General features: G+C 31.6%; 1 protein-coding gene across 5 annotated transcripts; it reads left to right on the top strand.

Moving 5' to 3' along the window:
• Positions 1 to 1,448: 1,448 nt before the first annotated feature.
• LOC136974930 (mitochondrial tRNA-specific 2-thiouridylase 1) lies at positions 1,449 to 26,749 on the top strand. 5 transcript variants are annotated; one of them, XM_067269932.1, is made up of 8 exons: positions 1,449 to 1,471; positions 11,326 to 11,491; positions 13,721 to 13,905; positions 14,060 to 14,232; positions 20,718 to 20,838; positions 20,925 to 21,025; positions 21,450 to 21,680; positions 26,590 to 26,749. In XM_067269932.1, the coding sequence occupies exons 2-8, from the start codon at positions 11,349 to 11,351 to the stop codon at positions 26,710 to 26,712; spliced, it is 1,077 nt and encodes a 358-aa protein (XP_067126033.1). In that variant the 5' UTR covers positions 1,449 to 1,471; positions 11,326 to 11,348; the 3' UTR covers positions 26,713 to 26,749. The 5 variants fall into 5 exon arrangements, with proteins under 5 accessions (XP_067126033.1, XP_067126030.1, XP_067126032.1 ...); XM_067269929.1 differs by lacking the exon at positions 1,449 to 1,471 and adding an exon at positions 5,669 to 5,803 and having other exon boundaries at positions 11,321 to 11,491; XM_067269931.1 differs by lacking the exon at positions 1,449 to 1,471 and adding an exon at positions 8,415 to 8,472 and having other exon boundaries at positions 11,321 to 11,491.
• The last annotated feature ends 369 nt before the right edge of the window (positions 26,750 to 27,118 follow it).

Below are 27,118 nucleotides of genomic sequence, written 5' to 3'. Positions count from 1 at the left end.
CCTCGTTATTATTATAATATTTCTACTGATAAATGTGAACTATTTATTTATGGTGGATGTCCCGGAAACAGCAACAATTTCCAAACTTTACAGGAATGTTGCGATCATTGTTCTGCAAGTAAGTTCAGAGTTTTGAAATTCTATATTAAGCTAGAAATTACTTTTTAAATAATTATATGAATTTCACGCTGGTGTTCTGTTTTTTCCAGCAAATTCCGTTTGTCGTAAAGAAAATATAATTGACTACGAGTAAAATATAATTGTTACACATGAAATATCGTTATTGCATTAAAAAAATGTGTATTTGTTTATTAAAATGTATTCTTCGTTAGTAATGGGTAGAATGTGTTAAAAAAGCAGATTTGCCCGAGGAGGAAATTAAAATCCTAAAATGCATCCCAAGTCCATTATAATTATACAGTAAGATGCAATTTGAATACATTTCGATTAAATGTATTTATTATTTTAATAAATTTAATAATTATGTCGTTTTTTTCCGTTGATGATATTTTAAAGGCGTATTGGGCGGAATTGCAATTGCCCACGTATAGTTTGATTGGGCGCAAAATTACTTCCGTTAAAATGGTAGCTTATTTGCCTTACTAAGCAGTTAGTTGCTGCGGTATTATGAATTTTCTCTAATTCTGTATTAATACAGTAATTAGTTAATCATATATTTAAAAAATAACTTATACTATCGGATGAAAGCTTTATACTTGTGAAATGCGTGTTTCACTTGTATTAAAAAACGAACTTATTCAACCATGCGTAAATAATGTGTAGATTGAATTTTGCCTTCCTGTTTACGGGTGAAACAAAACTGATGTACAGTGGAACCTCGTTTAACGAGCGTAATTCGTTCCAAGTCTTACTCGTAATTCGAAACAATTTTTTCCATTAAATTTATGTAAAACACGATAATGCGTTCCTTGCCGAAAAACATACTTAAATATTTTATGTGTAACGTGTATTCATAGAATATTATGAAATATACATTGTTAAGGAGCGCGATTGTTACTTTGAGTTTGCAAAAAACAATAAATATCACAGATAATATGTCTGATAAACACGCCAAACGATATGCCTAATTTTTGGGCTATGTAAAGGCTATAATTGAATATTATAAATTGGTTAATGTGACTAGAGGTAGGCAGTTATGCTGCCATCTCGTATTTAATATAATAATTATAAATAATTAATTTTTAATTTAGACATTTCTAAAATTCAATTTGGAATTGGTCATTAAATTTAGTACGAGATGGCAGCATAACTGCCTACCGCTAGTCAAATTAATTCATTTTTAATATTCATTTATCGCTTTTACATATGCCAAAAATTTTATAGTTATACATAACCCCATACATAATTTTTGGTAATGACCCTTCTCTAGGTCTCTGATAAATCTGAAGTGTAAAATGTCATAAAGGGAATCTGAGAGAGAAGCAGTAAGATACGGGTTTAATTTCATGAGGTACCGTTTCTTTTCTTCGATAGAGAGATCATTTTTGAACTAGATATGGTAAATCTTGAAAATTAGAAACCTTTAAAAATTAGGAACACTATTATTAACTGTGGGACAACTTTTATCGATTATTTAACGATTTAACATGGAATTTAAATAACACAAAGTTATAGAAATTTCCCTGCCAATTTAGAATTTTAACGATTATCAAACCTTCCCCTTTTTCCAATTTACTTTAACTTCACTCTGTTGTTTACGTTTGTTCGGTTGACGTTGGTGTATCGTCTAACACGTGCAAGAGTCGTCCCGGGATGCCTTTTCTCACCTCCACATTGTTTTGATAATTACGTGTCTCTCCTCCTCTCTCTTACATAGCTTACATGACCTTTGCTTCCAATCTTATTGTAACATTTTTTCCCTCTTTTCATACATTATACAATTAACTTGATTTCGAACTCTGTCCGGAACCTCACAAGAACAATTCCCATTAACGTTTTTATCACCTAACCATCCGGAAATCCATTGTCCAAGAGAGAAAAATTCGTAATCCATTTTATGAACTGACACTTAATCTATGCATCAACTTGTTGTTCTCGGGTTAGTTTCATCTCATACATACGCTGTAGTAAGAGCTTAGGGATCAAAGTACTGAACAGATCGTACCTAGTGTATCGAAAATACGATGAGCGGCAGCTAAAATTAATTTTTTTGTAATCTTTTCGAAACACGTTCTTGAAATTTATCACAATTATTCGAATGTGTCATTACTTTAGGCCCAAATTATTCCTAAAACTTTTGTATTTGCTACTGTTTAAAGACAGATCGGTATACTCTCACCCTCTCAACTCAAACTTTCTTTCGACCATAAACTTTTCTATTCTTGCACAAAACGTCGTAACTCTAGGTTACTTTGAACACTTGTTACGCAGTTATCAGTATAAAAAACTTTTCATGATTTTCCGAGTATCGTCTGCTGGATATGTCGACTCCCTTTTCTTGATCAATTTTAAAACTGACTGAAGATGATACTGGATCACAGCTCCCAGAAGAAAGGAACTACAACATACGGAAAACATCAATCTACAATGTCTATATTGTTTCAAATGTCCACCATTTCCATGCCATAGATATCGGAGAAAGGTCTTATCATTAGGAAACAAACTAATTCGTAGAAAACTTTTACGAATGTCTGCCACTGCACCTGTTTTTTCCAGGTGAATAAAAGTTAAAATCATAGCAATGAATTCGATGAGATTTAATCCTTTTACGAGACAATCGTTAAGACTGGGCAATCTCTTTTGCTTATCCGGTGCATAAAATACAGGTTCTTATTCCAGCTAGGTTTTCTTATCCTTATTGACTACAGGTTTATATAGTAAATAATGACAAGAGAATTTAATTTCATTTGCAGACACATTTTCTATACTATTATAGAGGAGTCATTCTTGAAATACATCATCGTACGTTTGATAGAAACTTTCTCATTTAAGATGTTTATCTGTCGAATTTAATCTCTTGAAAGCTAGTTCATAATTGCCTGGAAGTGGGGAATGTCTCAATTCACGGAAAATAATCTTAAAACTTCACTATCCTTCAATTTGACAGTGCTGAAAAAATGTTGTTCCGCGGGATCACGTAGTTCTCTTTTCAGAAAGATCAGTAATACTGAATGAATCCAGTTCATAAATCCGAAATACAAACCTCTTTATCCAACACAGATGTAACTATCGAGGCTGTATCATTAGACGACGTTTCAGCAATGTGGCCCATGACTGTCGAAACAAATTTAGATTTCACAGCTGCGAGACAACAAGGAAGCTTCTTATATCCACCTGTCATGAATTTACCATTCATATCAGCTCCAACGAGAAATTCAATTGATCCACTCTCAACATCAGTCAACTCGATACCATGAACCGTAAACCACGAACAGAACTTCTAATACTATGACTCTTGAACAAAACAGCTAAAGTTTGCAGCATCATACAAGGAATTTTTGTAAAATTAGCAAGCGCTTCGTCTTACTATAGCAATAGTTCACTATCTCTTTCCTTTTCAGATTGACAAACTTGAATGGTCTGAAAACGTTTACACAGGATTAAATGATGTCGTTTGTTGCAAATCAATCAACTAGTCTTAATTTTACATTAATCTTATTTAAATGCCATTATTCACGCACATTTTCCACAACTACTTGTTTTTCTTGTAATGACATTTTTTGAACTTCACTCTGACGTATGATGTCCAGGACAAAATACACACATCTTCTGAAAACCTTCTTTGGAAGAAACAAACAAATCAGCTGCAAAAGATATCACTCATAATTTACCTCTCTTAGAATTATTGTTCTCTCGTTTATTATTACAGTGTTCATTTGGAACGAGTGCATCAAACCCTTCGACGGCCAACTGTATCGTCACTTCATCAAGTTCATTTTGAAACGATACTAACGATTAAGTTCGTCCTACACAATGAGTTTGTGGACATTACTTGGTTACAAGGATGATCTTCTTCAGTCGTTTTTTTCCTCTAAACCTACGACGAGCAGATCGAAATCTGTCCCAAGCACGAAAGGTCTCGTTCTAGTGGCTATAAAATTGCTGAATACTTATCTCTCGCGACTCCTAACGTTTGTAATGCTTGTAATTTTGTTTCAAGTTGATCATAAAGTTTTCTTAAAGAATTCCTTTTAACTGAATTATTTTTCTGTAATAGTAGAGAATGAATTCGAACGTATAATTTTTCTCTACCAAAACGGGCTTGCAATTTCTCTTCCCATTTGAAGGAAAACTCTTAATGAATTCTTCGGCAGGTGCTCTCTTTTTAATAACTTGAGATAAATGAACGAATTTGTTATAATTGTCTAAAATTTTGAAATTAATGGAGATCAAGTCCGTCGATTTTCTGGAACTGTTTCCAGAATCCAAGCCATTTCTTCACAATACCATCAAATGTGAGTAATTTTAACTTCGGATATCATAATAACGAATTTGCGAAATTGGTTTGCTCGTTGTCTGTAGTTTTAAAGGATCAGGCATATTAATGTCAACGGAATTCTCTACTTTTGCTTTAAGACTGCTCATTTTACTGTGCATAATCCATTTATCGATAGATGCTTCCGATTCATCTATTCTTCGCTCAGTAACATCATCATCCTGAGTTTCTGTCAAAAGTATTTCTCTAACTTGATTCTCAACCATTACCATCAATTTCGCCTTTTGTTCGATTTGGCCTAACTTTATATTATTTCCATTATCCGATAACTCGTCTTCTTCTTCGTATCCATTACGTACGTTCGTAAGCAATCTTCTGTGCCGCTTTTAACGACTCCATGTTTAAAATAAATAGGCCTAAACTTCAGTTTGCAGTCGAATCCTATGGCAGACGTCAGTTGATCTGGCCTCTCATAAAAAAAGTCCTGAGATTAGCTCTCCCGGATTCGATTTCCAGGCTCGCACTTTAATTGACACGTGAATGATTAACACTTTGAAATAAATAGAATTCTTTGAAAGTATTTATGAATAAATCCCTATTTTTTACGTCTTAATTAAAACGTGTCAAAAGCGTTTATAATATCGCGATATTATTACGAAATTTAATAATGATAAATGTGTCATAATATAGGCCTATACATATATAATTGCATATGTCACGTGTGAAATTCTCAGCTATAAAAATTACAGTATAAATAAAAGCGAGTAAATATAAAATATCAAAAGCTATGAATACCGAAGTGGTTTGCGTGGTTATATTAATTCTTTTCATCAATTCTGATGCCAAGGGTAAGAATCGGTTATTGTTTTTTTTTCGTGCGGATAAAATATTCATATTTTCATTAATTTCGAATTAACTTTCAATTTAGAAAGACCAAGGGACTGTTATTATCAGCCAGATCCAGGACCATGTGGCGCATCAATACATCGTTTTTATTATAATCTTTCTAATAGTACATGCGAATTGCTCATTTATGGTGGATGTGTCGGAAACAGCAACAATTTCGAAACTTTTCAGGAATGCTGCGATTCTTGTTTTCCAAGTAAGTTTACCAATTTCATATTCTATATTAAACTGGCAATTACTTTTTAAATTAATATATAAATTTCACGCTGGTATTCTGTTTTTTCCAGCAAATTCCGTTTGTCCTGATGACGTTATAATTGACTACGTGTAAAATATAATTGTTACACATGAAATATCGTTATTGCATTAAAAAAAACTTGTGTATTTGTTTATTAAAATGTATTTTTCGTTAGTAATGAGTAGAATGTATTAAAAATGCAGATTTGCCTGAGGAGGAAATTAAAATCCTAAAATGCATCGCAACTCCATTATAATTATACAGTAAGATACGATTTTAATACATTTCGATTAAATGTATTTATTATTTTAATAAATTTAATAATTATGTCGTTTTTTTTTTCCGTGGATGATATTTTAAAGGCATATTGGCGGAATTGCAATTGCCCACGTACAGTTTGATTGGGCGGAAAATTACTTCCGTTAAAATGGTAGCTTTATTAGCGTTACTAAGCAGTTAGTTGCTGTGGTATTATGGATATTATCCAATTCTGTATTAATACAGTAATTAATTAATTATATAATTAAAAAATAACTTATATTACCAAATGAAGGCTTTATACTTGTGAAATGCGTATTTCATTTGTATTAAAAAACGAATTTATCCAGCTATGCGTAAACAATGTATAGAAAGAATTTTGTTTTCCTGTTTATGGGTAAAGCAACATTGATATATTTCTATCTGTTTTTTTATTAATTAATATTGGCCAGGTTCTACTTTTCCATAAACATATCTACTGTACTTTACCCGGTGAATATGTCAAAATATCCCGAATTTTCCGCCGATGAAATACAATGGGTGATCGGTTAACGAACAAATCGGATAACGAACACTTTCGCGAAAGATTTTTATGATCGGACATCGAACACATGTTCGGATAACGAACACTTCACTGAACAAACATAAAAAGAAGCGACAGAAAATAACGAATACCGATTGACTTTACCTTGTTTTCAGATAACAATTCGAAATCTTTCGGAACGCGGGAGACGTCAACATCGACACTCAACCCGGTATACACTGATCGGATAGTATTCCTCCAACTTTGAAATACTCCCTTGTAATTCCAGCTTCTTATTTTTCTGACAGAAACAATTTTTTTTGTATTCGCCAGACTGTTGGGAGGTTTTTCTTTTCGGAAGGTGAGAGTACAAAAATCACATCTGAAAAATAAAGAACATTGAAAAACTGATAATGGAACCTGCAACAGACCTGACGACGAAGAACACAAAAAACTCGGCGAGATTCGTTGTTTTCTTTTGAAAAAGAGGTTTAGTCGATATCTGCTATTAAAGATCTTTTGACAAAGTGGGAGGATGTAAGAACACCCGTCATAGAATGGCATCTAAACCAGGTTGAGGTTAATAGGCTTATGGATCTCTGCACTTACAATGCTATTAATTACTTCTGAAAGATCTTGAAGACAGAAAAGCAATTGACATTAGACAGATTCTTTAACCTCAAATAAACGGAAAAAACATGAATAATAAAAATGCAAGACTGTGTATATATGTATTTTCATTATTACATATAAATAAACGTAGTAAGAAAGTATATACAGTGGAACCTCGCTTAACGAGCATAATTCGTTCCAGAGTCTTAATCATAATGCGAGACACTCGTTAAGCGAAACAATTTTTCACATAGAAATTAATGTAAAATACGATAATGCGTTCCACGCCGAAAAAACGCTCAAATGATTTATGTATAACGGTTATTCAAAAAAAAAATTGTACAATGTGCATTGTTAAGGAGCGTGAATCATTATCATCTTTTCTTCTAGCGCGGAATGAACCATTCTGAAATGAGAATTTGATTTGCAGAAACAAAAAAAAGTCACAGCTAATATGTTTGATAAACACTGCAAACGATATGCCAAATTCTTGGGTTATGTAAAGGCTATAATTAGCGGCCGGATGGCCGAGCGGTCAAGGTAGCAGCCTACCGCTCTGGGGGACCCGGGATCGAATCTGAACGGGTCGAAAAATCCCCAGGAATTTTTCGGGGGGTGGTCCGTTCGGATATGTCGGGCCCCGTCCCTCACCACCCGGTCGCCCCATTGTGGGCCTGGCCGAACCCATAATGGGCCTACTAAAAGAAGCCCTCTTAGTGCCCACAGGGCGGAAAGAGTTAAAAAAAAAAGGCTATAATTAAATATTAGAAATCAATTAACTTGACTAGAGGTAGGCAGTTATGTTTCCATCTCGTATTAAATTTAATAATTATAAATAGTTAATTTTTAATTCAGACATTTCTAAAATTTAATTTGGAATCGGTCATTGAATTTAATGACACAAAAATTTGGCATATAGTTTGGCGTGTTTATTATATAACGGGCTATGGTTGTTGATGTTTATAAGTAATACGTGTGAACACAAGTTTTAAAAAAAAAGTAATCACAAGCGACACTAAGATGCTAGCGGAAGGACTGCTAAACATAGACTGATGGAGCATGCCGCATGTGCACAATTCGGGACTTTTCTCTCCTTATCACTCGTTATGCAAAATATTGCTCGTTAAACGAGACAAATGTTTACAATTTGTTTTGCTTGTAATGCGAAAATGCTCGTTGTGAAAGGTGCTCGTTAAGCGAGGTTCCACTGTATTTTTTATTTTTTGGAATCTCCTGAACGAATTAATCGAATTCCCATAAAATCTATAATCGGTTAATGAACAATTCGGATAGCGAACAAAGTCTTAGAACGGATTATGTTCGTTAACCGATCACCCACTGTAATTGTAAGCATGTAAGCTTGCATACGCTTTAGTGATTGGGCAGTATAAATTCCAGGAGATTTAATCGAGTAGTTATATTTATCCTCATACATAATTTTTGGTAATGACTCATCTCTAGGTTTCTGGACTGAAGTCGTATAATATCATAAAGGGAATCTGACGGAGAAACAGTAAGATACGGATTTAATTTCCTGGGGTATCGTGTTTTTTTCTCTGATAAAGAGATCAATATAATATGAAGTACACATGGTAGATTTTTAAAGGTTTTTACTTTTCAAGAGATACCATACTTTGTTAATATTTATTGGTACAGGACAAGAAGTTTTATAGTTATAAATTCTTTAAGTAGTAACAAATCAGACAAAATACCTATAATACAGAATAAGTACGAAAAATATTCATCACAATATTTATAAGAACAATAATTAAAAACTAAATAGAAACGACAATTTAGGCGCTATACAAAACAATCTCTGGCAGGGCGGGAAAACAAAACAGGTTCGAAGTTTTAAACGCTTATTATTAACATTTTTGTAAGATTTAGAAATTCGAGTGATAAGTTAATAAATTCAGAAGTCAATTTTCGAAGTAAAGAAGAAATAAATAGAATAAAGGCATAAATACTTTAATCACAAATCACACTGTTGTCAATCAACTTACGCAAAAGGGAGAAACCGGAAGCAGTTTTGCTCCTAGATAAGAAAAGCAATATGCTCAGTGGTTAATTCTTTGTGTGCAATCAATAACGTCTATATGAATCTGGGTCGATAAGCCAGCATGAAATAAGCCTACATATAAGAAGCATGCCGTCGCTTATCGTCTCCTGATCTGATGGTCTGGCGTGGAAGTGGTATGCACTTACTTCCCTCATGAAGTGAGATCGCATGAGGAAGGCAAGTGCAAGGTAAGTGCAAGACGATTGTCAGACCATCAATTCTCAAGCATGTTTAGGGGGCGAGTTGATTTCCTACAGTACTGAAATGAAGAAGAAATATTTTGGGCTGACTGCAGATAACGTAAAGTGTATAGCATTCCAACTGACACGTCTAAACAACGTGCCGCATTCCTTTCGGCAAGACAAAATCCGCTGGGCGCAATTGATTCACACAGTTCCTCAAACACCATCCGCAATTGTCCATGAGGACGAATCCAAGGATGATATGGAAAAAAGCAACAGGTAAGCGATAGAGGCAGTCATTCGGAAGTATTAATTCTTCGGACACAGAACTCCACATAATGAACGCTAGTGGGGACCATTTCTGTTGCCGGATGAGGTGAATGCAGTTTTGCGCCGCGAAATATTCCACCAATCGGAATGGTGATGACTTGCTCCGATGCTATGTGTGTTTTTGGCTGCGTGATGCAGTAAGCAAAGAAAATCTCACAAAATACATTTGTACGTTTTGTCTTGATGATTAAACAATTCGTTTATTTCTGTTTTTCCTATATTTATAGTACCGCATACTTTTATATGCGTAAATATTTCTTCTGATGCTTAGAAACTTTCAAGACGTTGTTGTTTTGGTACTTTTATTATTTTTTTATTATTGTACTTCATACAAAGTATTGCTAATTTTTCCAGACTGATAAATTTCGATTTGTTATATTGTATTGATTGAGTTCCGCTCTTTCTTGGCCTTCGATCTGACCCTACCACTCGACGGCCGGATGGCCGAGCGGTAAAGGTGGCAGCCTACCGCTCTGGGGGACCCGGGATCGAATCCGAACGGGTCGAATAATCCCCAGGAATTTTTCGGGGGTGGTCCGTTCGGATATGTCGGGCCCCGTCCCTCACCACCCTGGTCGCCCCATTGTGGGCCTGGCCGAACCCATAATGGGCCTACTAAAAGAGGCCCTCTTAGTGCCCACAGGGCGGAAAGGAGTTAAAAAGAAAGAAAGAAAGAAGACCCTACCACTCAATATCCGGTACTCTTAATACGGCTTAGTTGGAGGAAATGGGCGAAACTTTCTTGGCACACTATTTGTTACTTTTTTCACATTTTTCATGTGAAATATTATATATTTCCCACTGTTTCCTCGCTCTTGTATGCTGGAGTCAGAGACGAGCCGCCATTTTGTATACCTAGGGTAACATTAACCGGATTTTTATCTATCTTTCTTCCTTCTTCCTTTGAAATGATGCTTTCCTTCCTGTTAACTTCCATACCGGCTAAATCACATTTTCTGAATCTAGGTTCATTTTTATTGCAATTGGCCCAATAGGCTTATATGATCGACGGCCGGATGGCCGAGCGGTGAAGGTGGCAGCCTACCGCTCTGGGGACCCGGGATCGAATCCGAACGGGTCGAATAAACCCCAGGAATTTTTCGGGGGGTGGTCCGTTCGGATATGTCGGGCCCCGTCCCTCACCTACCCGGTCGCCCCATTGTGGGCCTGGCCGAACCCATAATGGCCTACTAAAAGAGGCCCTCTTAGTGCCCACAGGGCGGAAAGAGTTAAAAAAAAAAAAAAAAAAAAAAAGGCTTATATACCAGAGAGTTTGACGCATGAACTTCAAACGAATTTAAAGTTACCGTTAATTTTTGTCTTTATTATTATTCTGCTACTTATAAAAAGAAGGATGAAAGCAGTTATGTCGTGCTTATTTATTTAAAAATAAAATAAAATAAAATACATTTACAGAAAGTCAATGTTGTAGCGCCTCTCGCGGCCAGAAGTCAAATTATTCCGCGAGTGAGGATGCTATAGAAGCACGTGTTATTTCATAACATAAATGAATATCTATGGAATTTCGGTGTAAATATATTTATGGTAACGAAATTAACATTTGAATTAATATAATTAAGTTTATAAATGAATAAAAATGAAAATTAGAAAGATTGCTTGCGCTGTTTCTGGAGGTTTGGACAGTGGTGTGGCTGCTTATTTGCTCAAGAGGAAAGGTTCTTGTTTAACTTTCTTTTAAAATCTAATAATCAGTAATTACATATTAAGTTATAAATATATATGATGCCATATCTTTAACGTGTTTCAGTAATACTTAAATATAGACTTTTATAGAGTTATATAAAATGTGTTTCAGTGCAGGTTATGAAGTAATTGGTGTTTTCATGAGAAATTGGGATGTAATTGACGAAACGGGTCAATGCTTAGCAGATAAAGACAGTGAAGATGCTCGATATGTTTGCAGAGTTGTCGGCATACCTTTTCGAGAGGTGAATTTTGTTAAACAGTATTGGAATGGAGTATTCAGGTTTGTTTATAAACGTTTATTTTAGTTTATTGTTATTAGTACTTAAGGTTCATATTTTGTAATTATAGCATAACAGCTACATAATAAAGTTGTGAAACAAAAATAATTGAAATTGGAGTAATTACATAATTTTATATTTAAAAGTACAAAAATATACAGTATTGAAAATTTTTACAAAAAAAGATCTTTTGAAGTCTAAACGGCCATTTGCAACAACTGGAACGCAATCAACTGGCAGAGTTGACCTTTTATAGGCTTTCCCCGCCTATACTTATGCAAAGAATCTCCCCATTCAGAAGCCTTCAAAAGATTTGTCTTACGACTTCATAAATGTTAAAGTGAGCACCCTGTACTTATATTCCTCCAGTTATGAAAATAGTCCATTAATAATATATCTGAATAACATATAAATGCTAAAATGCATAAATATATTGAATAATGGGTTAATGTTAACTATGGTTCCAAAATGGTGGCTTGTCTTTGATTCCGGCAAATAGAAGAAAGGAAACAGTGGAGATGCACGTTCTAAACTAACCTAACCTATTCTAATAAATTACCATAATTATTACCAACAAAATTATTAGAATATATTAGGTTAGGTTAGAACATGTGTCCCCACTGTTTCCTTTCTTCTATTTGCTGGAATCAGAGACAAGCCACCATTTTGGAACCATAGGTAACATTAACTGAGTAATGTTTAAACTCTCATATGATTTTTATTATATAATAATAATAATTGTAATCATTGGTATTTTTTATAATTTAAATTAAACAATATTGATGAAAATTTTTATCAAATAAATTCTCTCTTGAGATGTATTCAAATTTGACAGACAAGGTGAAGCATCATCCTAATGCTCTTGTGGACCTAGAATTGAATTCAGACTATCAGTAACCCCAAGAATTTTCTGAGATAGTCCGTCTCAAATTTGTATGGCTTTTTTCCTCACCACATATCAATCTCCATTGTGAGCCTGATTGAAGAATCTTTGATGGGTATAACTAAAAGGTTCTCTTAGTGTTTACAGAACAGAGTACCAAAAAAAAGTATTCAAATTGCACTGGAACTTCTAAATCAATATTTTTTCAAAATTTATTGAGTGTAATACAATTAAATGTATGAAAAATCACAAATATTTTTAAAGCTAGTAACATTTTCATTCTATTTGTCAAAATTCAAAACTCTACAAATATTGTCAACAAAGCCAAACCATCAGATCAGATTTACAGCAGTTGTTAGTGTATTTGCTTAGATCAGAAATTATCCAAACAGAATTTCTGATGCTATATTTTAGCATTTTGCAGAGCATGAAAAATTGCAGCAATGTTTCTATACATTTCACTCATTTATCAGTTAATTACTAGACAAAATGATAGCTGCAGGCAACAGAACAAGTGTCAAGTAGCAAAAATAAAAAAAAGATTAGATGAGCTAATAAATAATTATTGAATATTTTGTTATAAACCATAAAAGTTTATCATAATATTAAGAAAATGAGCTTAAATGTAAATTCTTTATATTAATTTTTTTATAAAATTAAAATTAATTCATAATTAATAATAGAAAGAACAAACAAAAATTCACTTTTAGTTTTTAGAAATAATATTCGACTTCTAAAAAAACATGTAACTTGCCTTCCTACATGTATTTTACCGTATTTGTATATTTTACTTTTTCATATCCTGCAGAATTGTTTCTTGTACAGTACATAGTATTCTGTATTTTTCCATCTTATTTTACTTCGTTGAATGATCTGTCCTGGTAGCATAGTTTTGTGTAAATACCTTTACCAAACCCAATATATAGCAATAACACCTTCAACTGCTGTAAACCATCGGGCTATAATGGCTATTATGAAATAATCGACGATAGTTATTTCATAATGTTAAATATATTGGAAGAGGAGATCAGACCGGAGGTCTAGGTAGTGTAACTGACAATGCATCCACATGATAAGCGGCAGTTGCAAGTTTGAGTCTTGCTCTGGGCCAATTCTTTTCTTCCAGTTTAATCTAAAATTATTCAATTAAATTATAATTATCAAATTTAATACAAGATGGCACTTAACGCCTCCCTCTAGGGCCAAATTTATTAGTAATTTATAGTTATTATTGCCATATTATAGCAGTGTGATAAGCCCTAAAAATTTAATTGTGTAGTTGCACAAAAAATTGTAATATTTAATATTCTGTTTAAAATAATTTAAATTTTTTTATTTTTGAATTTAGTGAAATGATTGATGAGTATAAAAAAGGCATAACACCAAATCCAGATGTTTTATGCAATAAAAGAATTAAATTTGGTATATTTTGGAATTATATGATTAATCAACTTAAAGTGGATGCTATTGCAACAGGTCATTATGCACAGACTAGTTTTGGAGAAGATCTTGAAAATTATGATCCTCATAAAGGTATTTATAAACTGTATATAAATTTAGAACTGACGGTATTTTCATTCCACGTTACTATATATTTATTATGATACAAAAATAAATTTCAAATAATTTCTACAAACTTTCAAATACATTTTGTCGTTTATTGATATCAAATATAATATATTTTTAGGTGCGAGATTATTACGAGCGGTCGATGACTTTCGAGATCAAACGTTATTTTTATCACAGATACCTCAAGAAGCACTTCAGAAGTCTCTCTTTCCAGTTGGTAGATTAATGAGGAACGATGTTCAAAAAATTGCTTCTGAAATTCCACTAACAAAGATACTAAAAAAGAAAAAGGTAATAATAATCATATTAGATTTTGTTTTAACATTTTTAACTCTTTCTGCACTGTGGGGCACTAAGATAGCCCTTTTCCATGCCAATCATGGGTTTGGCCAGATCCACAAAGGGGATAACAAGGTGGTGAGGGATGGAGCTAGACATATCTGAAACACACTGCCAATAAAAAAATTTTGGGTTTGCTTGCCTGGACTAAGTAAGTACACACAGTACAGTACATCTCACAGAACAGTAGTCCGATGCCTTAATTGCCTTGGCCCTCCTGCCATCTATATTTAATAAACTGTTCTTCAATTATATTGCAAATTTTGGATGAGGAAGATGTTTTGAGTTATAAGATTTTTTATTTGTTCTTAAATTTATTAATTCTCTAATTGACTAATTACTCCATTTAATATTTGTACTATTACCATCATAAATGTTGTTGTATTTGTAATATTTGAGGTAGAGCATTAGCAAAGCTTCTGTATGCTTACAAAATTGCATTCAATCTCAAAATTTGATGGTTTGATTTTGCCATTTTCCATTGATTGCGATGAGGAATCCAAATATGTAATAAAAAATGGGGTCCGTCCTTGACTTTGTTTTTGCGATACACTGGGGACAATGTTCCTGCTTCCTACATAATTTAGCATGCTTAATGGAATTTACAGGGCAAAAATAAAAAACACCAGCATTGAGTGCACCTAACAAAAAATGAATGAAACACAAGAACAAAGCAATTGATGCCAATTGCTTCATTCTTGGATTGCCTCTTCATGTCGGCTAGTGCAAGGTTAGCCTCTGAGTGGATAGCAAATGCAAAACTTTTCTCTTTATGGCTAGTGAACGGATTACCTCTTTCTTTTCAGCTTTATCTCAATTCTATTGCAATACAACAAAGTCACACAATGTCCTAGTTTTAAACAATAAAAAAAATTTGACATCAGTAAATTTGCCAGAAGACAGGTTTTACATGACAGTTCTTGTACGTTATATGCAATACAGCATACTATTTATGTTAGTATATTTAAGTTTGAAATAACTGTTAATGTTAACAGTTATTTCCAACTTTTTATGTAATATACTATTGTGTATTACAGAAAGAGTAATTAGTTACAAAATTAAGAAGAGTAATGGGAAAATGGTCATATATATACAACTAACAGATTCTAAAATGTATTTAGTGATATAAAAGTAGCAAGTGCAATATGTTAAAATGCATGTTTTTCTTAATGTTAAAAATTTCTAGGAAAAATAAATTCTGAACCTTAAATGTCAAACTACTAAGAACATCAATACTTGTTTTTATTATTGTTTGTGACTAATAATTGAGGAAGAAGATGAGCATAAGAGAAACTATTAATACTAATTAATATATTAGCAATGTTCTTAATAAGATTAAATACCACTATTAAACAGTAATGATTTTTTAATATTTATCAACAGTTACCAATGCTGAATAACTCTATATTTTAAATATTAGTATATTTGTGGTCGACCTTTTTATGAAATTAACATTTTTGTTTGTGAAATTTTAATATTTTCAGAATTATAATTTTATCTTGGAAATTTAACCAAAAACTTTTAAATTATTTTGTCATCTATTTTAAAAACTTTTTAATTAGATGAATATGCGGCAATATATTATTTTATATAAATTTTAGGAATCTAGGTTCATGTATCCTCATAGACCTGTAAAGATCTTCAAAATTTTTACAGGTTTTCCTCATTCCTCATCCCTTATCCCTCACCCATACTTGCTGATTCCATTATGGATTATATCCACCTTAATGGACAAAATTGAGGCAAGTCTTGTATATCCATAAGGTCAACATGTGCAGGGCTTAAAGTGACTCTCTTTTTTAGCTTTTTTCACTTCCCATGTGAATTTTTTTTTTTTCGTAAATGCGCTCAGGAGAGAAATAGTGACAGCACGCACCCATACACTTTATGGACCGTGCACAACATGATAAGGCACTGTCGTATACACATGTAGTGTACATGTATATAGACTAACAAAACGAAGAGCTTCCCAAAGCGTGATACTCTGCACATGCTGTAGGAATTTGCATGTGGGTTCTCCTTGCTTGTATTCTGAAATACCGATCTCCGTGGCGCTTCGATACAATCACACTGCATTAAGACATAAGTACACTTCTAGTTCGGCGTTAAGAGTGATTTTTATGCAGCATTATTTTTAGCATTTGTATTTATTTAAGCGCAGTGGACAAAAGAAAGAAATAAATTTTATTTAATACTAACTGTAGAAACTCATGTTTTTACTTCTACTGGAGTTTAGGCTTTTATTTCAACCTCGACCGTTTAGTTACGAAAAGTGGGGAGACGGGCGTCACGTGATCGCGTACCTGACTTTTTACAAGTTTCCTTACCTTGAAAGTTTTATATTTTTTCTCGATTTTAATTATTATTAATTAACTTCTTTTGGCGGATTCTTATACATTTAGTATTATCTGAAGTTGCAGATATAAATGCATAAAACTTAATTTTAAAAATTGTTTTTCTTATATTTTAAAATTAAAAAATAAATTAAATATTATCGGAAATGCTAAACTATAAGTACAGTGTGTTTTACAATATCATTGCGAGCAGATATAGCCAATTATTTTATAAACGTATTTATTATTTTAATTTTTATAAATTATTTAATTTGATGCAACATGATCAATTAATTACTGTGGCGCGTTAACATGGGTGTAGCCAGGAAGGGGCATGGGTGGGCACAGCCCCCCCCAGTTAACCTGGTGCCCTTCCCCAGAAAATTACAGCTCTCTATTAGTCCCCCCATAACAAAACCCTGGCTATGCCAATGCACGTTAATTAATATGGAGGCGAGACTCAATTCAATTACTTTTTCATTTCAGACGTTAATTACAGTGTTATTTTAATGTAATTTCATACGTAATGTATGTTTATTATAATTAATAAATCTATATAGGAATAATATCTGTGTGTAATAAAACAAAGCGATTATAAAAATAAAAAGCGTGCGTTGCATCTCGATCTTTTGTAAGCGAATTTTTATGATTTTAATTTTTAAAAAATGAGATTTTTATTTATAATATCTGTAATTTGATCTATAAATACAAAATCTAAACTTATCAAATATCAACTCTCTAGAAATAATTTCATCATTTACTTATTGACATCAGATTTGTTAAATTTCATGGGATTGTATTATTTTTTAACTTCGGAATTTCTACTACCCCGAAGTTGAAAGCTTTGTATATTTTCTCCCATGAAAGTAATTGACTCTGCCGGTTCCCTACTGTGAAGGACAACAAACTGCTAAACATTTAATTACATTGTTTTCATAAACTCTCTTCTCTGTCAGTTGTGGGTCAAATGACTAACAAATTGTTTTATTGTATTCAGGGGAATAGATTTGGAGACTAGTATTACCAGTAATGAATTCTGTAATTTTATTTTTAATCATTTAAAAAATATTGGTAAAATTACCAAATAAATGTTTGAGTCACAATTACTAGTGGCATTGCTATGTAATGAACATGCAACCCACTGATTCTGTCAGTTGTTATTTTTTTCTTCTTTAATTACATTTTTTTTTTATAAAGAAATCAAAAAATGGCATTTGAAATTTGGCATATTATATGGAAACACATTCTGGTAGTTATGTTACTATTCCATTTGTTTTGCTGTGTAATGGTGGAAATTCCGTACGGGGCACATGAAAACTTAATGCAGGCCTGTTCTGTTCTGGCTTAATGCAGTCTTACTGGTCACTTTTCTGGAGTATAGACGCAGCCTAACTATTTTCATATTTAATCTTATCAGTCCACTTAATAATCAATCTAATATCGTATGCAATGTTATTGATACCAAATATGTGTGCGTTTGTGTGTTTTTTAATAACGCCTGTTTTAGTTCACTTTAACACTATTAGTTTTTTTTCAGTGTAAACTCTCTTTTCTCACTTTTTTTCACTGCCGTAGCTGCTTTAAGCCCTGCATGTGCTAATTCTTTGTGTCAAAATTGTTTTAGTTATAGTTTAAAAATTAATCACTGTTTCTGAAACTCAAATAACAATTTAAAACATTCATTTTCTTATTAATTAGATAACTTGATTGTTGCTTAAACACTATGTAGTGTAATAAATTCAAACACTTGGCATTCTTTCATCTTTATTTTAGTTCACTTGATACGCATTTTAAATTACACATTTCGGGCATAACATGCCCCTCTTCAGCCACTAAAACATGATAAATATACATACAGTACATAAAAAGGTAAAAATTACCTATAAATGGTTAAGATGTTTTTTCCAAGACATACCTCGGAATTTTTTACAAACTGGGTTCTATTAGATGAGTACATAATATGTATTTGGCTTACACATTTATCATTGTATATCTATTTAAACAAACATCATAAATATAATATTAATCATTACAATACATATATCTACACTATCAATGTACCTTCATTATTATTCTTTTTGGGCCAATACAATTAAAGGGTAAGTGTACTGCCAGTACGGAACTTTAACGTTCATCTATTTCATGTTGAAAAAGATATTTAATTTCTTACCTACGTGTCACTGTATTATCTATAGGAATATATTAAATAATATACCTGTTTTTGTTATTTTGAGACTTATGTTGTTAATATTCCTTCTTATCCTTGTCTAACAAGCAATATGGTGTTGAATCAAATTTCATTTCAAATTCTGCCATTTTTTTTTTAATAAGAAAGGAGGTTCACTATAAATTATAATAACATTCACAGAATAAATGTGACATACCTGTTTTTTCATTATATAAAATTCAATATAACCAATAAAACACAAATGGTTGTATCTTCTCCTGCTTTGCCTTATATCGTCGTCTTGTTTTTACTACTTACTATGCAATATCGTACTAATTAGCATATTCTTACGCTGTAAGATGGCCAGTTTGTGATTAATCTTTTGATGGTTATTTTACTTTTATTTGATTTCGTCAAAATTTATAATCTATTTAATTATTGCAATTATTTTTTTCTTTGAATTTTCTGTTATATGTTTCTGTTTCTCTTTTTTTTTTCTTTTTTATGCCTGGAATAACATAAAATTTTTATGTTATTCCAATCTATATTACAGTCATTTGTTGTACTATGATCGTGAAAGACAGAGTTGAATCTATGATGTTTCGGATCTGCTACATATTCTTTTAGTCTTACTTTCAGTTTTCGTTTTGTTTCTTCTATGTAGAATTTGGTATTGCGGACCTTAACAGATACACGGGATCTTATATATGATGTTTCTTGTTTCTTCTTCTGGTTCTTTTCTTTTCTTTGTTGGTTGTCGGGTTTTACTTCTAGATGATAATTTTTCATATTTGGGTGCGAGTTTTATACTAATCTTTCTTGTTTCTCTATCTATTTCTTCATACAGACCTTTAATACATGGGAAACTGACATATTTCACTTTTAACTATCCGTTTTCTACAGCAAGAGTCTCTTGATTGTTTATTTTCCTTTCCCAGGCATTTATTATTCTGTTTGGATATCCATTAAAAGAAATTTCTTCTTTATTAATTCAGTTATGCCTTTTTGTATGTTAATATTTTTGCTGGTTCTATTTTTTTTATTTTACTATATTCTATGTTAAATATATTTCATTTTATATATAAGGGTATGTTAGAATTATATTTCACAGTTGTTTTTATTGAGCAGGGTGTTTTGAAAGTCTCAAGTTCAAGTTCGTTTTCTCTTCTTTTTATTGTGATATCCAGATAATTTATTTCGTGTTTAATTTTACCTTCCTCTTCTATTTTAAATTGTATTGTTTTATTTATATTATTTATCAGCTTTTTAATTTCGTCGATTTTAACTTCTGTATCTTTATATATAATTAAAATATCGTCTATATATCCCTTGTAAAATTTTATTCCTCGTATTTTGTTGATTGATTCGTCGATATCTAACATTATTAGTTTAGCTAACTTCGGTCCGATCACGGACCTCGTACTGATTCCTTCTGTTTGCGTGTAGCATTTTGTCCTCTGTTTCAAAATAATTGCTTCTATAAGTAAATTTTATCAATTATATGATTTCTGACTCTAATTTGTTTTAGTTTATTCTCGATTGTCTCCCACGTTATTGTCGGGTACATATCCACTATGTCAAGACTGGCCATTTTAAACGTATCTTTAACATTTAGCTTCTTTAGGTCGTTTATAAGTTCATCTGTGTTCTTAATAGTGAGATATGAGTTTTGATATCTTTTGCTAAATAACTTGAGTTATAAAATCTTGTTACAATATCTCATATTATGACAAAATCTCAAAGCAATATATAAATAAATAACAATTTTATAAATCTTTACTATAACAATCTTTTTTAGTCTATAATTAAATCTTACATAATTTAATTTTTCTTTATCTAAGGATGAATCATTTTAAAAATTATATCTAGTTTTTGATATGCAATATGATTTGTTGTTTCTAATTATGACATTGATGATAATTATTCAGTATTTTTAGAGCACCGGCATCTGTTTCATTGGAAAAAGAAATTTCCAGAAATTTATTAATGATTACATAGAACCATCAGTTGGAAACTTTATTGATGTTGAAACAGGTTCCATTGTTGGACAGCATTCAGGTTAGCTATTGCAATTTTTACTTGATTATTAACTTATTTTAAAATGCTTTTACAAACCTCTAATATTTATATATGAAACAATTTAGGTATTCATCAATGGACATTAGGCCAAAGATGTTTGTTGCCAGGTTGTAAAGTTGCGTATTTTGTCGCAGAAAAGAATCCAGCATCGCAAGATATTTTAGTGGCAAGTAAAATACGAAAAAATTTCTTTTTTTAATTAATTACTATTTTTACTATAAAGCTTCAAATACAAACATTTATAAACCCAATTTTTAGATTAAAGCGAATGAAATTGATGCTGGATTACATGGAGTTAATTAGTAACTAGTAGCATTAATTTAGGCCGATATAATTTGTACCTTTTAAATTCACTTATCATCAAAACAATTTCACTAATATAACATTTAGTGTTATGGAAAAAAGATTTAATCTTGTGTACGATCAGTTTATTTCTATTAAAGCAAATGAAGCTAAACTTCATAATACTATGCAAAGGTACCCATACGTAGTAGACTATTAATAATAACGGATATCTTAAAGCATATATTTTAGAATATTATTCATTAGAACATAATTTTCATTATTTATATATTATATTTTTATTACAGGCACCTGGTAGTGATCATCCTAGCTTATATTGTGATACTGTTATTGTTGAGAATCCATATTGGATTAACAGAGTACCAGAAGATTTACTAAGAACTAAGAAACTAAAATGTAAAATAAGAACTCAACAAGGATACAGATATCCTCTTGAGAAATGTCAAGTGGATATAATCGAAGATGATAAATTATTTGTTAAAATTGAAAATTCCCAGAGAGCTCTTACACCTGGACAGGTATATCTAAAATACCAAATATTTGGTTGCATTAGATGTTTGTACAATTGGTGAGGTATTATAAGATGAAAACATTAATTTAAAAATAATAAGTGACATCATTTCGTAGATTAAGTTTCAGATAACTAGAAAAGATGCATCATAGAACAAATTAAAATGTGTTTTAAAGGTAACAAAATACAGTGGGTATACTAGAACAAATGTATTTGGTTCAAGAACCTCATTTGTTATAGCATCTGTTCATTGTAGCATATATTGAAATCTATGTATTTATGGGAAATCATTACCAGATGCACAACATAAAGCAAAGTTACCATTCCGCACAAATTAAACAGGAAAATATAATATAAAATGAAAAATAACCCACTGTATAAAAGAAATCCCTTTCTTCAATCTGGCAATTTGTTGAAGTAGAAGAGAGATTTCTTTTATATTGTATATCATATTTTTGACCAGTTCTGTTACTTTCTTGTACCTATTAATCTTCATATCTGATAAATAAAATATTATAGTTTATTTATGATCGTTTATCATGAAACATATTGATAGAATTTTAATAAATTACGGTGGGTGATTGGTTAATGAACATGATCCATTCCAAGACTTTGTCTGCTATCCAAATTGTTTGTTAAACGATTATTGATTTACCATAGGTTATTATGGGAATTTGATTCATTCGTTCTGGAGACCCCAAAAAAATAAAAATATATATACTTTCTTACTACATTTATTTATATGTAATAATAAAAATACATATATACACAGTCTTGCATTTTTATCGGTCACGTTTTTTCTATTTGTAGGGGTTAAAGAATCTGTCCAGTGTTAATTGCTTTTCTCTCTTCTTCAGGATTTTTCAGAAGTAATTAATAGCATTGTAATTGTAGAGATCTCTGAGCCTATTAACCTCAACCTGGTTTGGATGCCATTCTAAGGTGGTTGTTCTGACATCTTCCCACTTCTTTAAAAGATGTTTAATAGCAGATATCAGTATTAATCCTCTTTTTCAGAATAAAACATATTTCAAGAGTTCTTGGCGTTCTTCTGTCGGCAGCTCCGATGTAGGTTTCATTATGAGCTCTTCAATGTTCTTTATTTCTCACATGTGATTTTTGTTACTTCTTTAGCTGCTTGAATAATCTTGATTATACTGTATCTTTCTTAGATGAGATTGAACTGTGGCCTACTGTAAACCTGTTCAAGCCATACTGCCCAGCAACATCAGACATCTTCTGCACACACTATACCTTTGCTATTATAACCTCACCTTTCAAAAACAAAAACAGATGCAAAACTTAACGAGTGCCCACCCAAGAGTCTTGGAAATACTATAAAAGAATTGTTTCTGTCAGAAAAATAAACGGCTGGAAATACAAGGAAGAGTTTCAAAGTTTGGAGGAATACTATTTGATCAGTATATACTAGGTTGAGTTGAGCGTCGATGTCGACATCTCCCGTGCTCCGAAAAGTTTCGAATTGTTGCCCGAAGACAAGGGAAAACCAATCGTTATTCATTAGTTTATGTCGCTTCTTGTGTTTGTTCTGTGAGGTGTTTGTTATCCAATTTGTTCATTAACCAAACTGTTTGTTAACCAATCACCCACTGTATTACAATTTACATCATTTTTATAGTAAAAATGATGACATTAAGATGACTGTAAATTTGGATTTAGAATGTAATATTTCCAAAATTTTGTTAGATAATTCAAAATATAATATATTTATTTATGTACAAAAATATCTATTAATGATATTCAGAATTTGTCCCAAATCAAATCTTACCAATTTTTACTTTTCCAGCCATTATACATAACAGAGGGAGAGTATGGCAATCAGTCAAAAAATTACCCCCCAAGGTTTTTACATTCTTACACTAGGAACATTGAGAAATGGAAAATTTGGAGGATTTTTCTGTGTATGGATGTTACTGTATGGGGAGGCACAATTTTGTTCACCCTGTTTGAAGCATATAAGTCCACTCTAATAACCTTAAATAGCTTCGCAAATATATTTATCCACAAACGTTTTCGGTCCCTTAGGACCTCCTTCAAGTGGGAGGTCACTCTCTACTTAAATCCCACCTGAAGAAGGTCCTAAGGGACTGAAAACGTTTGTGGATAAATATATTTGTGAAGCTATTTAAGGTTATTAGAGTGGACTTATTTGCTCTTGCTTCGTTTTCTTGCGATGGATTTTACAGTTTGAAGCATAATAATTCCTATGCTTTTTGTCAAAATTTTCCAAAATTTTGGGTGGTTTCTGTATTAGGGGGATTGATTCTTTAAAATTTTGGTGGTTAAAGGTTGACAGGATGGGGAGATAAAGGGGGGGGTTGTGTCATATCTCAAGTAGGGTTTGATTTAAAGACGATTTTACTTATTATTAGCATTTACAAATTTTTATAAAACTCATCCCTACCCCGAAAATTATGTTTTTTTGCCATTTTATAATAATTAAAAATAGAATATTTTATTAAAAAGAAATATTTTATAACAGATGGCACCACCAAATGTTGCCAGGAAAGTTAAGCAACTTGTTGCTGGATTTTTTCTAATGTTAACATAATTTTTTTCCTAGAAGTATTAACATAGTATTAATAAAACATAAGTAGCAAAAACGATTATAACAGTTGCTAGATCATTATAAACAGTGAAAAGAAATATCTTTGCTCCTGTTTCTTACATATGAATAAAATATTGTATTTCAAATCACATATTGTTGAAAGATAATTATTTTAAGTATTCAGTATTTACCAATTATATATGGAAATTACATGTCAAAAACAAGTTAAATTTGAATGTAAAACATTAAAATTACTTCAGTGGTGATTTATAATATGCAGATTATCTTTTTAAAACTACTTTTTAGGTCCAATAACTATAGAGAAATGTAAATTTAGAAGTGAGTATATTCTTTACATTAAACAAATGAAGCTAAAACTCATATTTATCACTTCAGTAATCGTGATCCGATTTTTACAATGATTGACAGTCATTTGAAAATTATGGAGAAAAACAAGTGATAGAGCTTTAAAGTGAGATAAGTTATGCATAAAATAATAGCTTGTTTTAATTATGAAGCTAAACAAAACAAAAAAAACACTGCTTCTTTGAATAAATTTCCTTAATATATTTATTTTAATATTCTCAAATCAATTTACACTTTGTCTTCAGAAATCATGCTAGAAAACTTTAGACAAAAGAATTTTTTAAACACATTCTGTCTGAATCAGGAAAAGCTACATTAATTCTGTTCATCTGTTTTGTTAATTTTAGAAATCGTATAGTTGAACAAAGAAAAATCAGATTTAGAAATCTTTTTGACATGTGAAAATAATTAAACTAGATGATAGACTACTATTACTGAAATGTGTGAAAAAATACAGAAACAAGTCAGTATTTTAGGCATTTGAATGAGGATTTAAGTTCTTAAATCAGCATACTTTTATCTTTTTACTCTTCTCTATTCGTATTATTTCGTTCATTTGAAATTAATTAAAAATGAAATTGAATTATTTAAAATCCATCCTGAGATGGAGGCAGTTTGTCCCAGATACATCATGTCTCAGCCCTCACCTTCCTTTCACCTTCTTGCAAGCTTGGCTGAACCTACAATGGATATATAAAGTAGGTCCTTAGTGTCCACAAGGTGACAAAAACCAAAAGATTTATAAATAAAAAAAAATCAAGACAACTATTATATGGAATAAAAGTTCATTGTAATTGATACATCAAAGCATTTGATTTTTAAGCATTGCATATATTAAATGAATATAAAATAATGGAAGAAGAATAAATGAAATGAGATTGTGCCGTTTATGTCACGATAAAATTTTTATAAATTTTGTTTGTCCTTCATCTGAACATGCATCAACCCTTAAGCTATAAAGGGTTGATATTAATCAACCCTTTGTAGCTTAAGGGTATGGTTAGAGTTGATTTATGTTTTATGTTCTGATGAAAATGACTTCATCCAGTCTCATTGCAGAACAAGGTGGTGCTCACCAGTGGCTGAGTGGTTAACAGTGGGTTAAGTTTAAAGAATGCTTGAGAAACCAGTTAATGGTCCATTCTCTTATTTTTTACTCTTTCTGCCCTACAGGTATTACTAAGAAGGTGTTACGAGCCATCCTCGGGTACGGACAGTTGAAAGTGGAATGCTGCTGTTGGTAAGGAAGGAAGATGGGATCCTCTGCTCGTTCGTTTACTCTATCCCATCTTCCGTACCGATACCGACCTTCCACTTTCGACTCTCCGTATTCGAGGACAGCCTGTTAAACTAAATATTTAAATTTCTGATAGGTTCTATAAAAGTAAGTAAATTAAAAATTTTATTTATTATGAAAATGGAGACAGACGGTTTGATTCTTCTGTATATTGTAGGAATCGAATTAATCGGCGTACCTTTAATAGCGGGCGAAGTTTAAAGAACGTTGGTGTTTTCAACCTAGTTAATTGATAATGAATTTCATTGTGGTTTTATTTTAAAATATTTTTAAATAAAAAATATTCTAATAATGTTAAATATGTAAACAGATTTAAAAAAAAAAGTTAACATTGCACAATATTTGTTACAAGTTCTGACAAATTATAAATATTTGACAACTTACATAAACATCACTTAATCATATATATATTTATTAAACAATGGAAAGTTTAAATATGTAATTAGACTTTATAAGTTTAAACAAATTAAAAATATGTTTGTAATTCATGTGGGCGTCATATGTTCTTTCTGGAATGAAATTTCTTCTCTCTTGTAATAATAATTGATTAACGACTAAAAATCAGTCTATTAATTTCCCTAGTTTCAACTGTTTAAAAATACTTTAAACACCCATTAAAATAATTACCATTTTTTAAACTGTTGTATAAGGAATTTTACAAAATATTTTGTATTTTTCTTGCAGTATGCTGTATTGTATCTAGACGAAGAATGCTTGGGAAGTGGAAGAATCGCTCAACTAGGTCCATCCCTATACGATTTACAAATGAATAAAAATACTGAACTTGGTTTCATTAGTACAAAATAATTTCACTTAAATAAAATAAAAAAAAGTACTTTTTAAATTGTCTCCTCATTTACTCATTGAAATAATATAAAATAGAAAGAGTAATACGTGATTTTTAATACGAAATATTTAAAACTTTCGTCGATTTCGAGTGTTTAAAAAATAGAATATTCGAAAAAATTAACGCCTAAAGTAAATATTTATAAAGTAATTACGTCTATTTTAAACCATTAATAGCTATGAATGAGTTAGACGGGGAAAATTCTCCAAATAAGGAACAGATTGTCTTCCTATTTTTTCTATACACCACCGATACACACTCATTGATAAACAGTAAGAGACACGTAGTCGGTTAAATGTAGAAACGTATAATTTGTTACACGCACACTACAATGACTGACATATTGTAAGTGTTCTTCCAACACAC

This window comes from Centruroides vittatus, unplaced genomic scaffold (genome assembly GCF_030686945.1).
Source record: "Centruroides vittatus isolate TY-2023 unplaced genomic scaffold, ASM3068694v2 contig_359, whole genome shotgun sequence".
Lineage (NCBI taxonomy): Eukaryota > Metazoa > Arthropoda > Arachnida > Scorpiones > Buthidae > Centruroides > Centruroides vittatus.
This window is presented reverse-complemented; position numbering and strand designations above follow the sequence as displayed.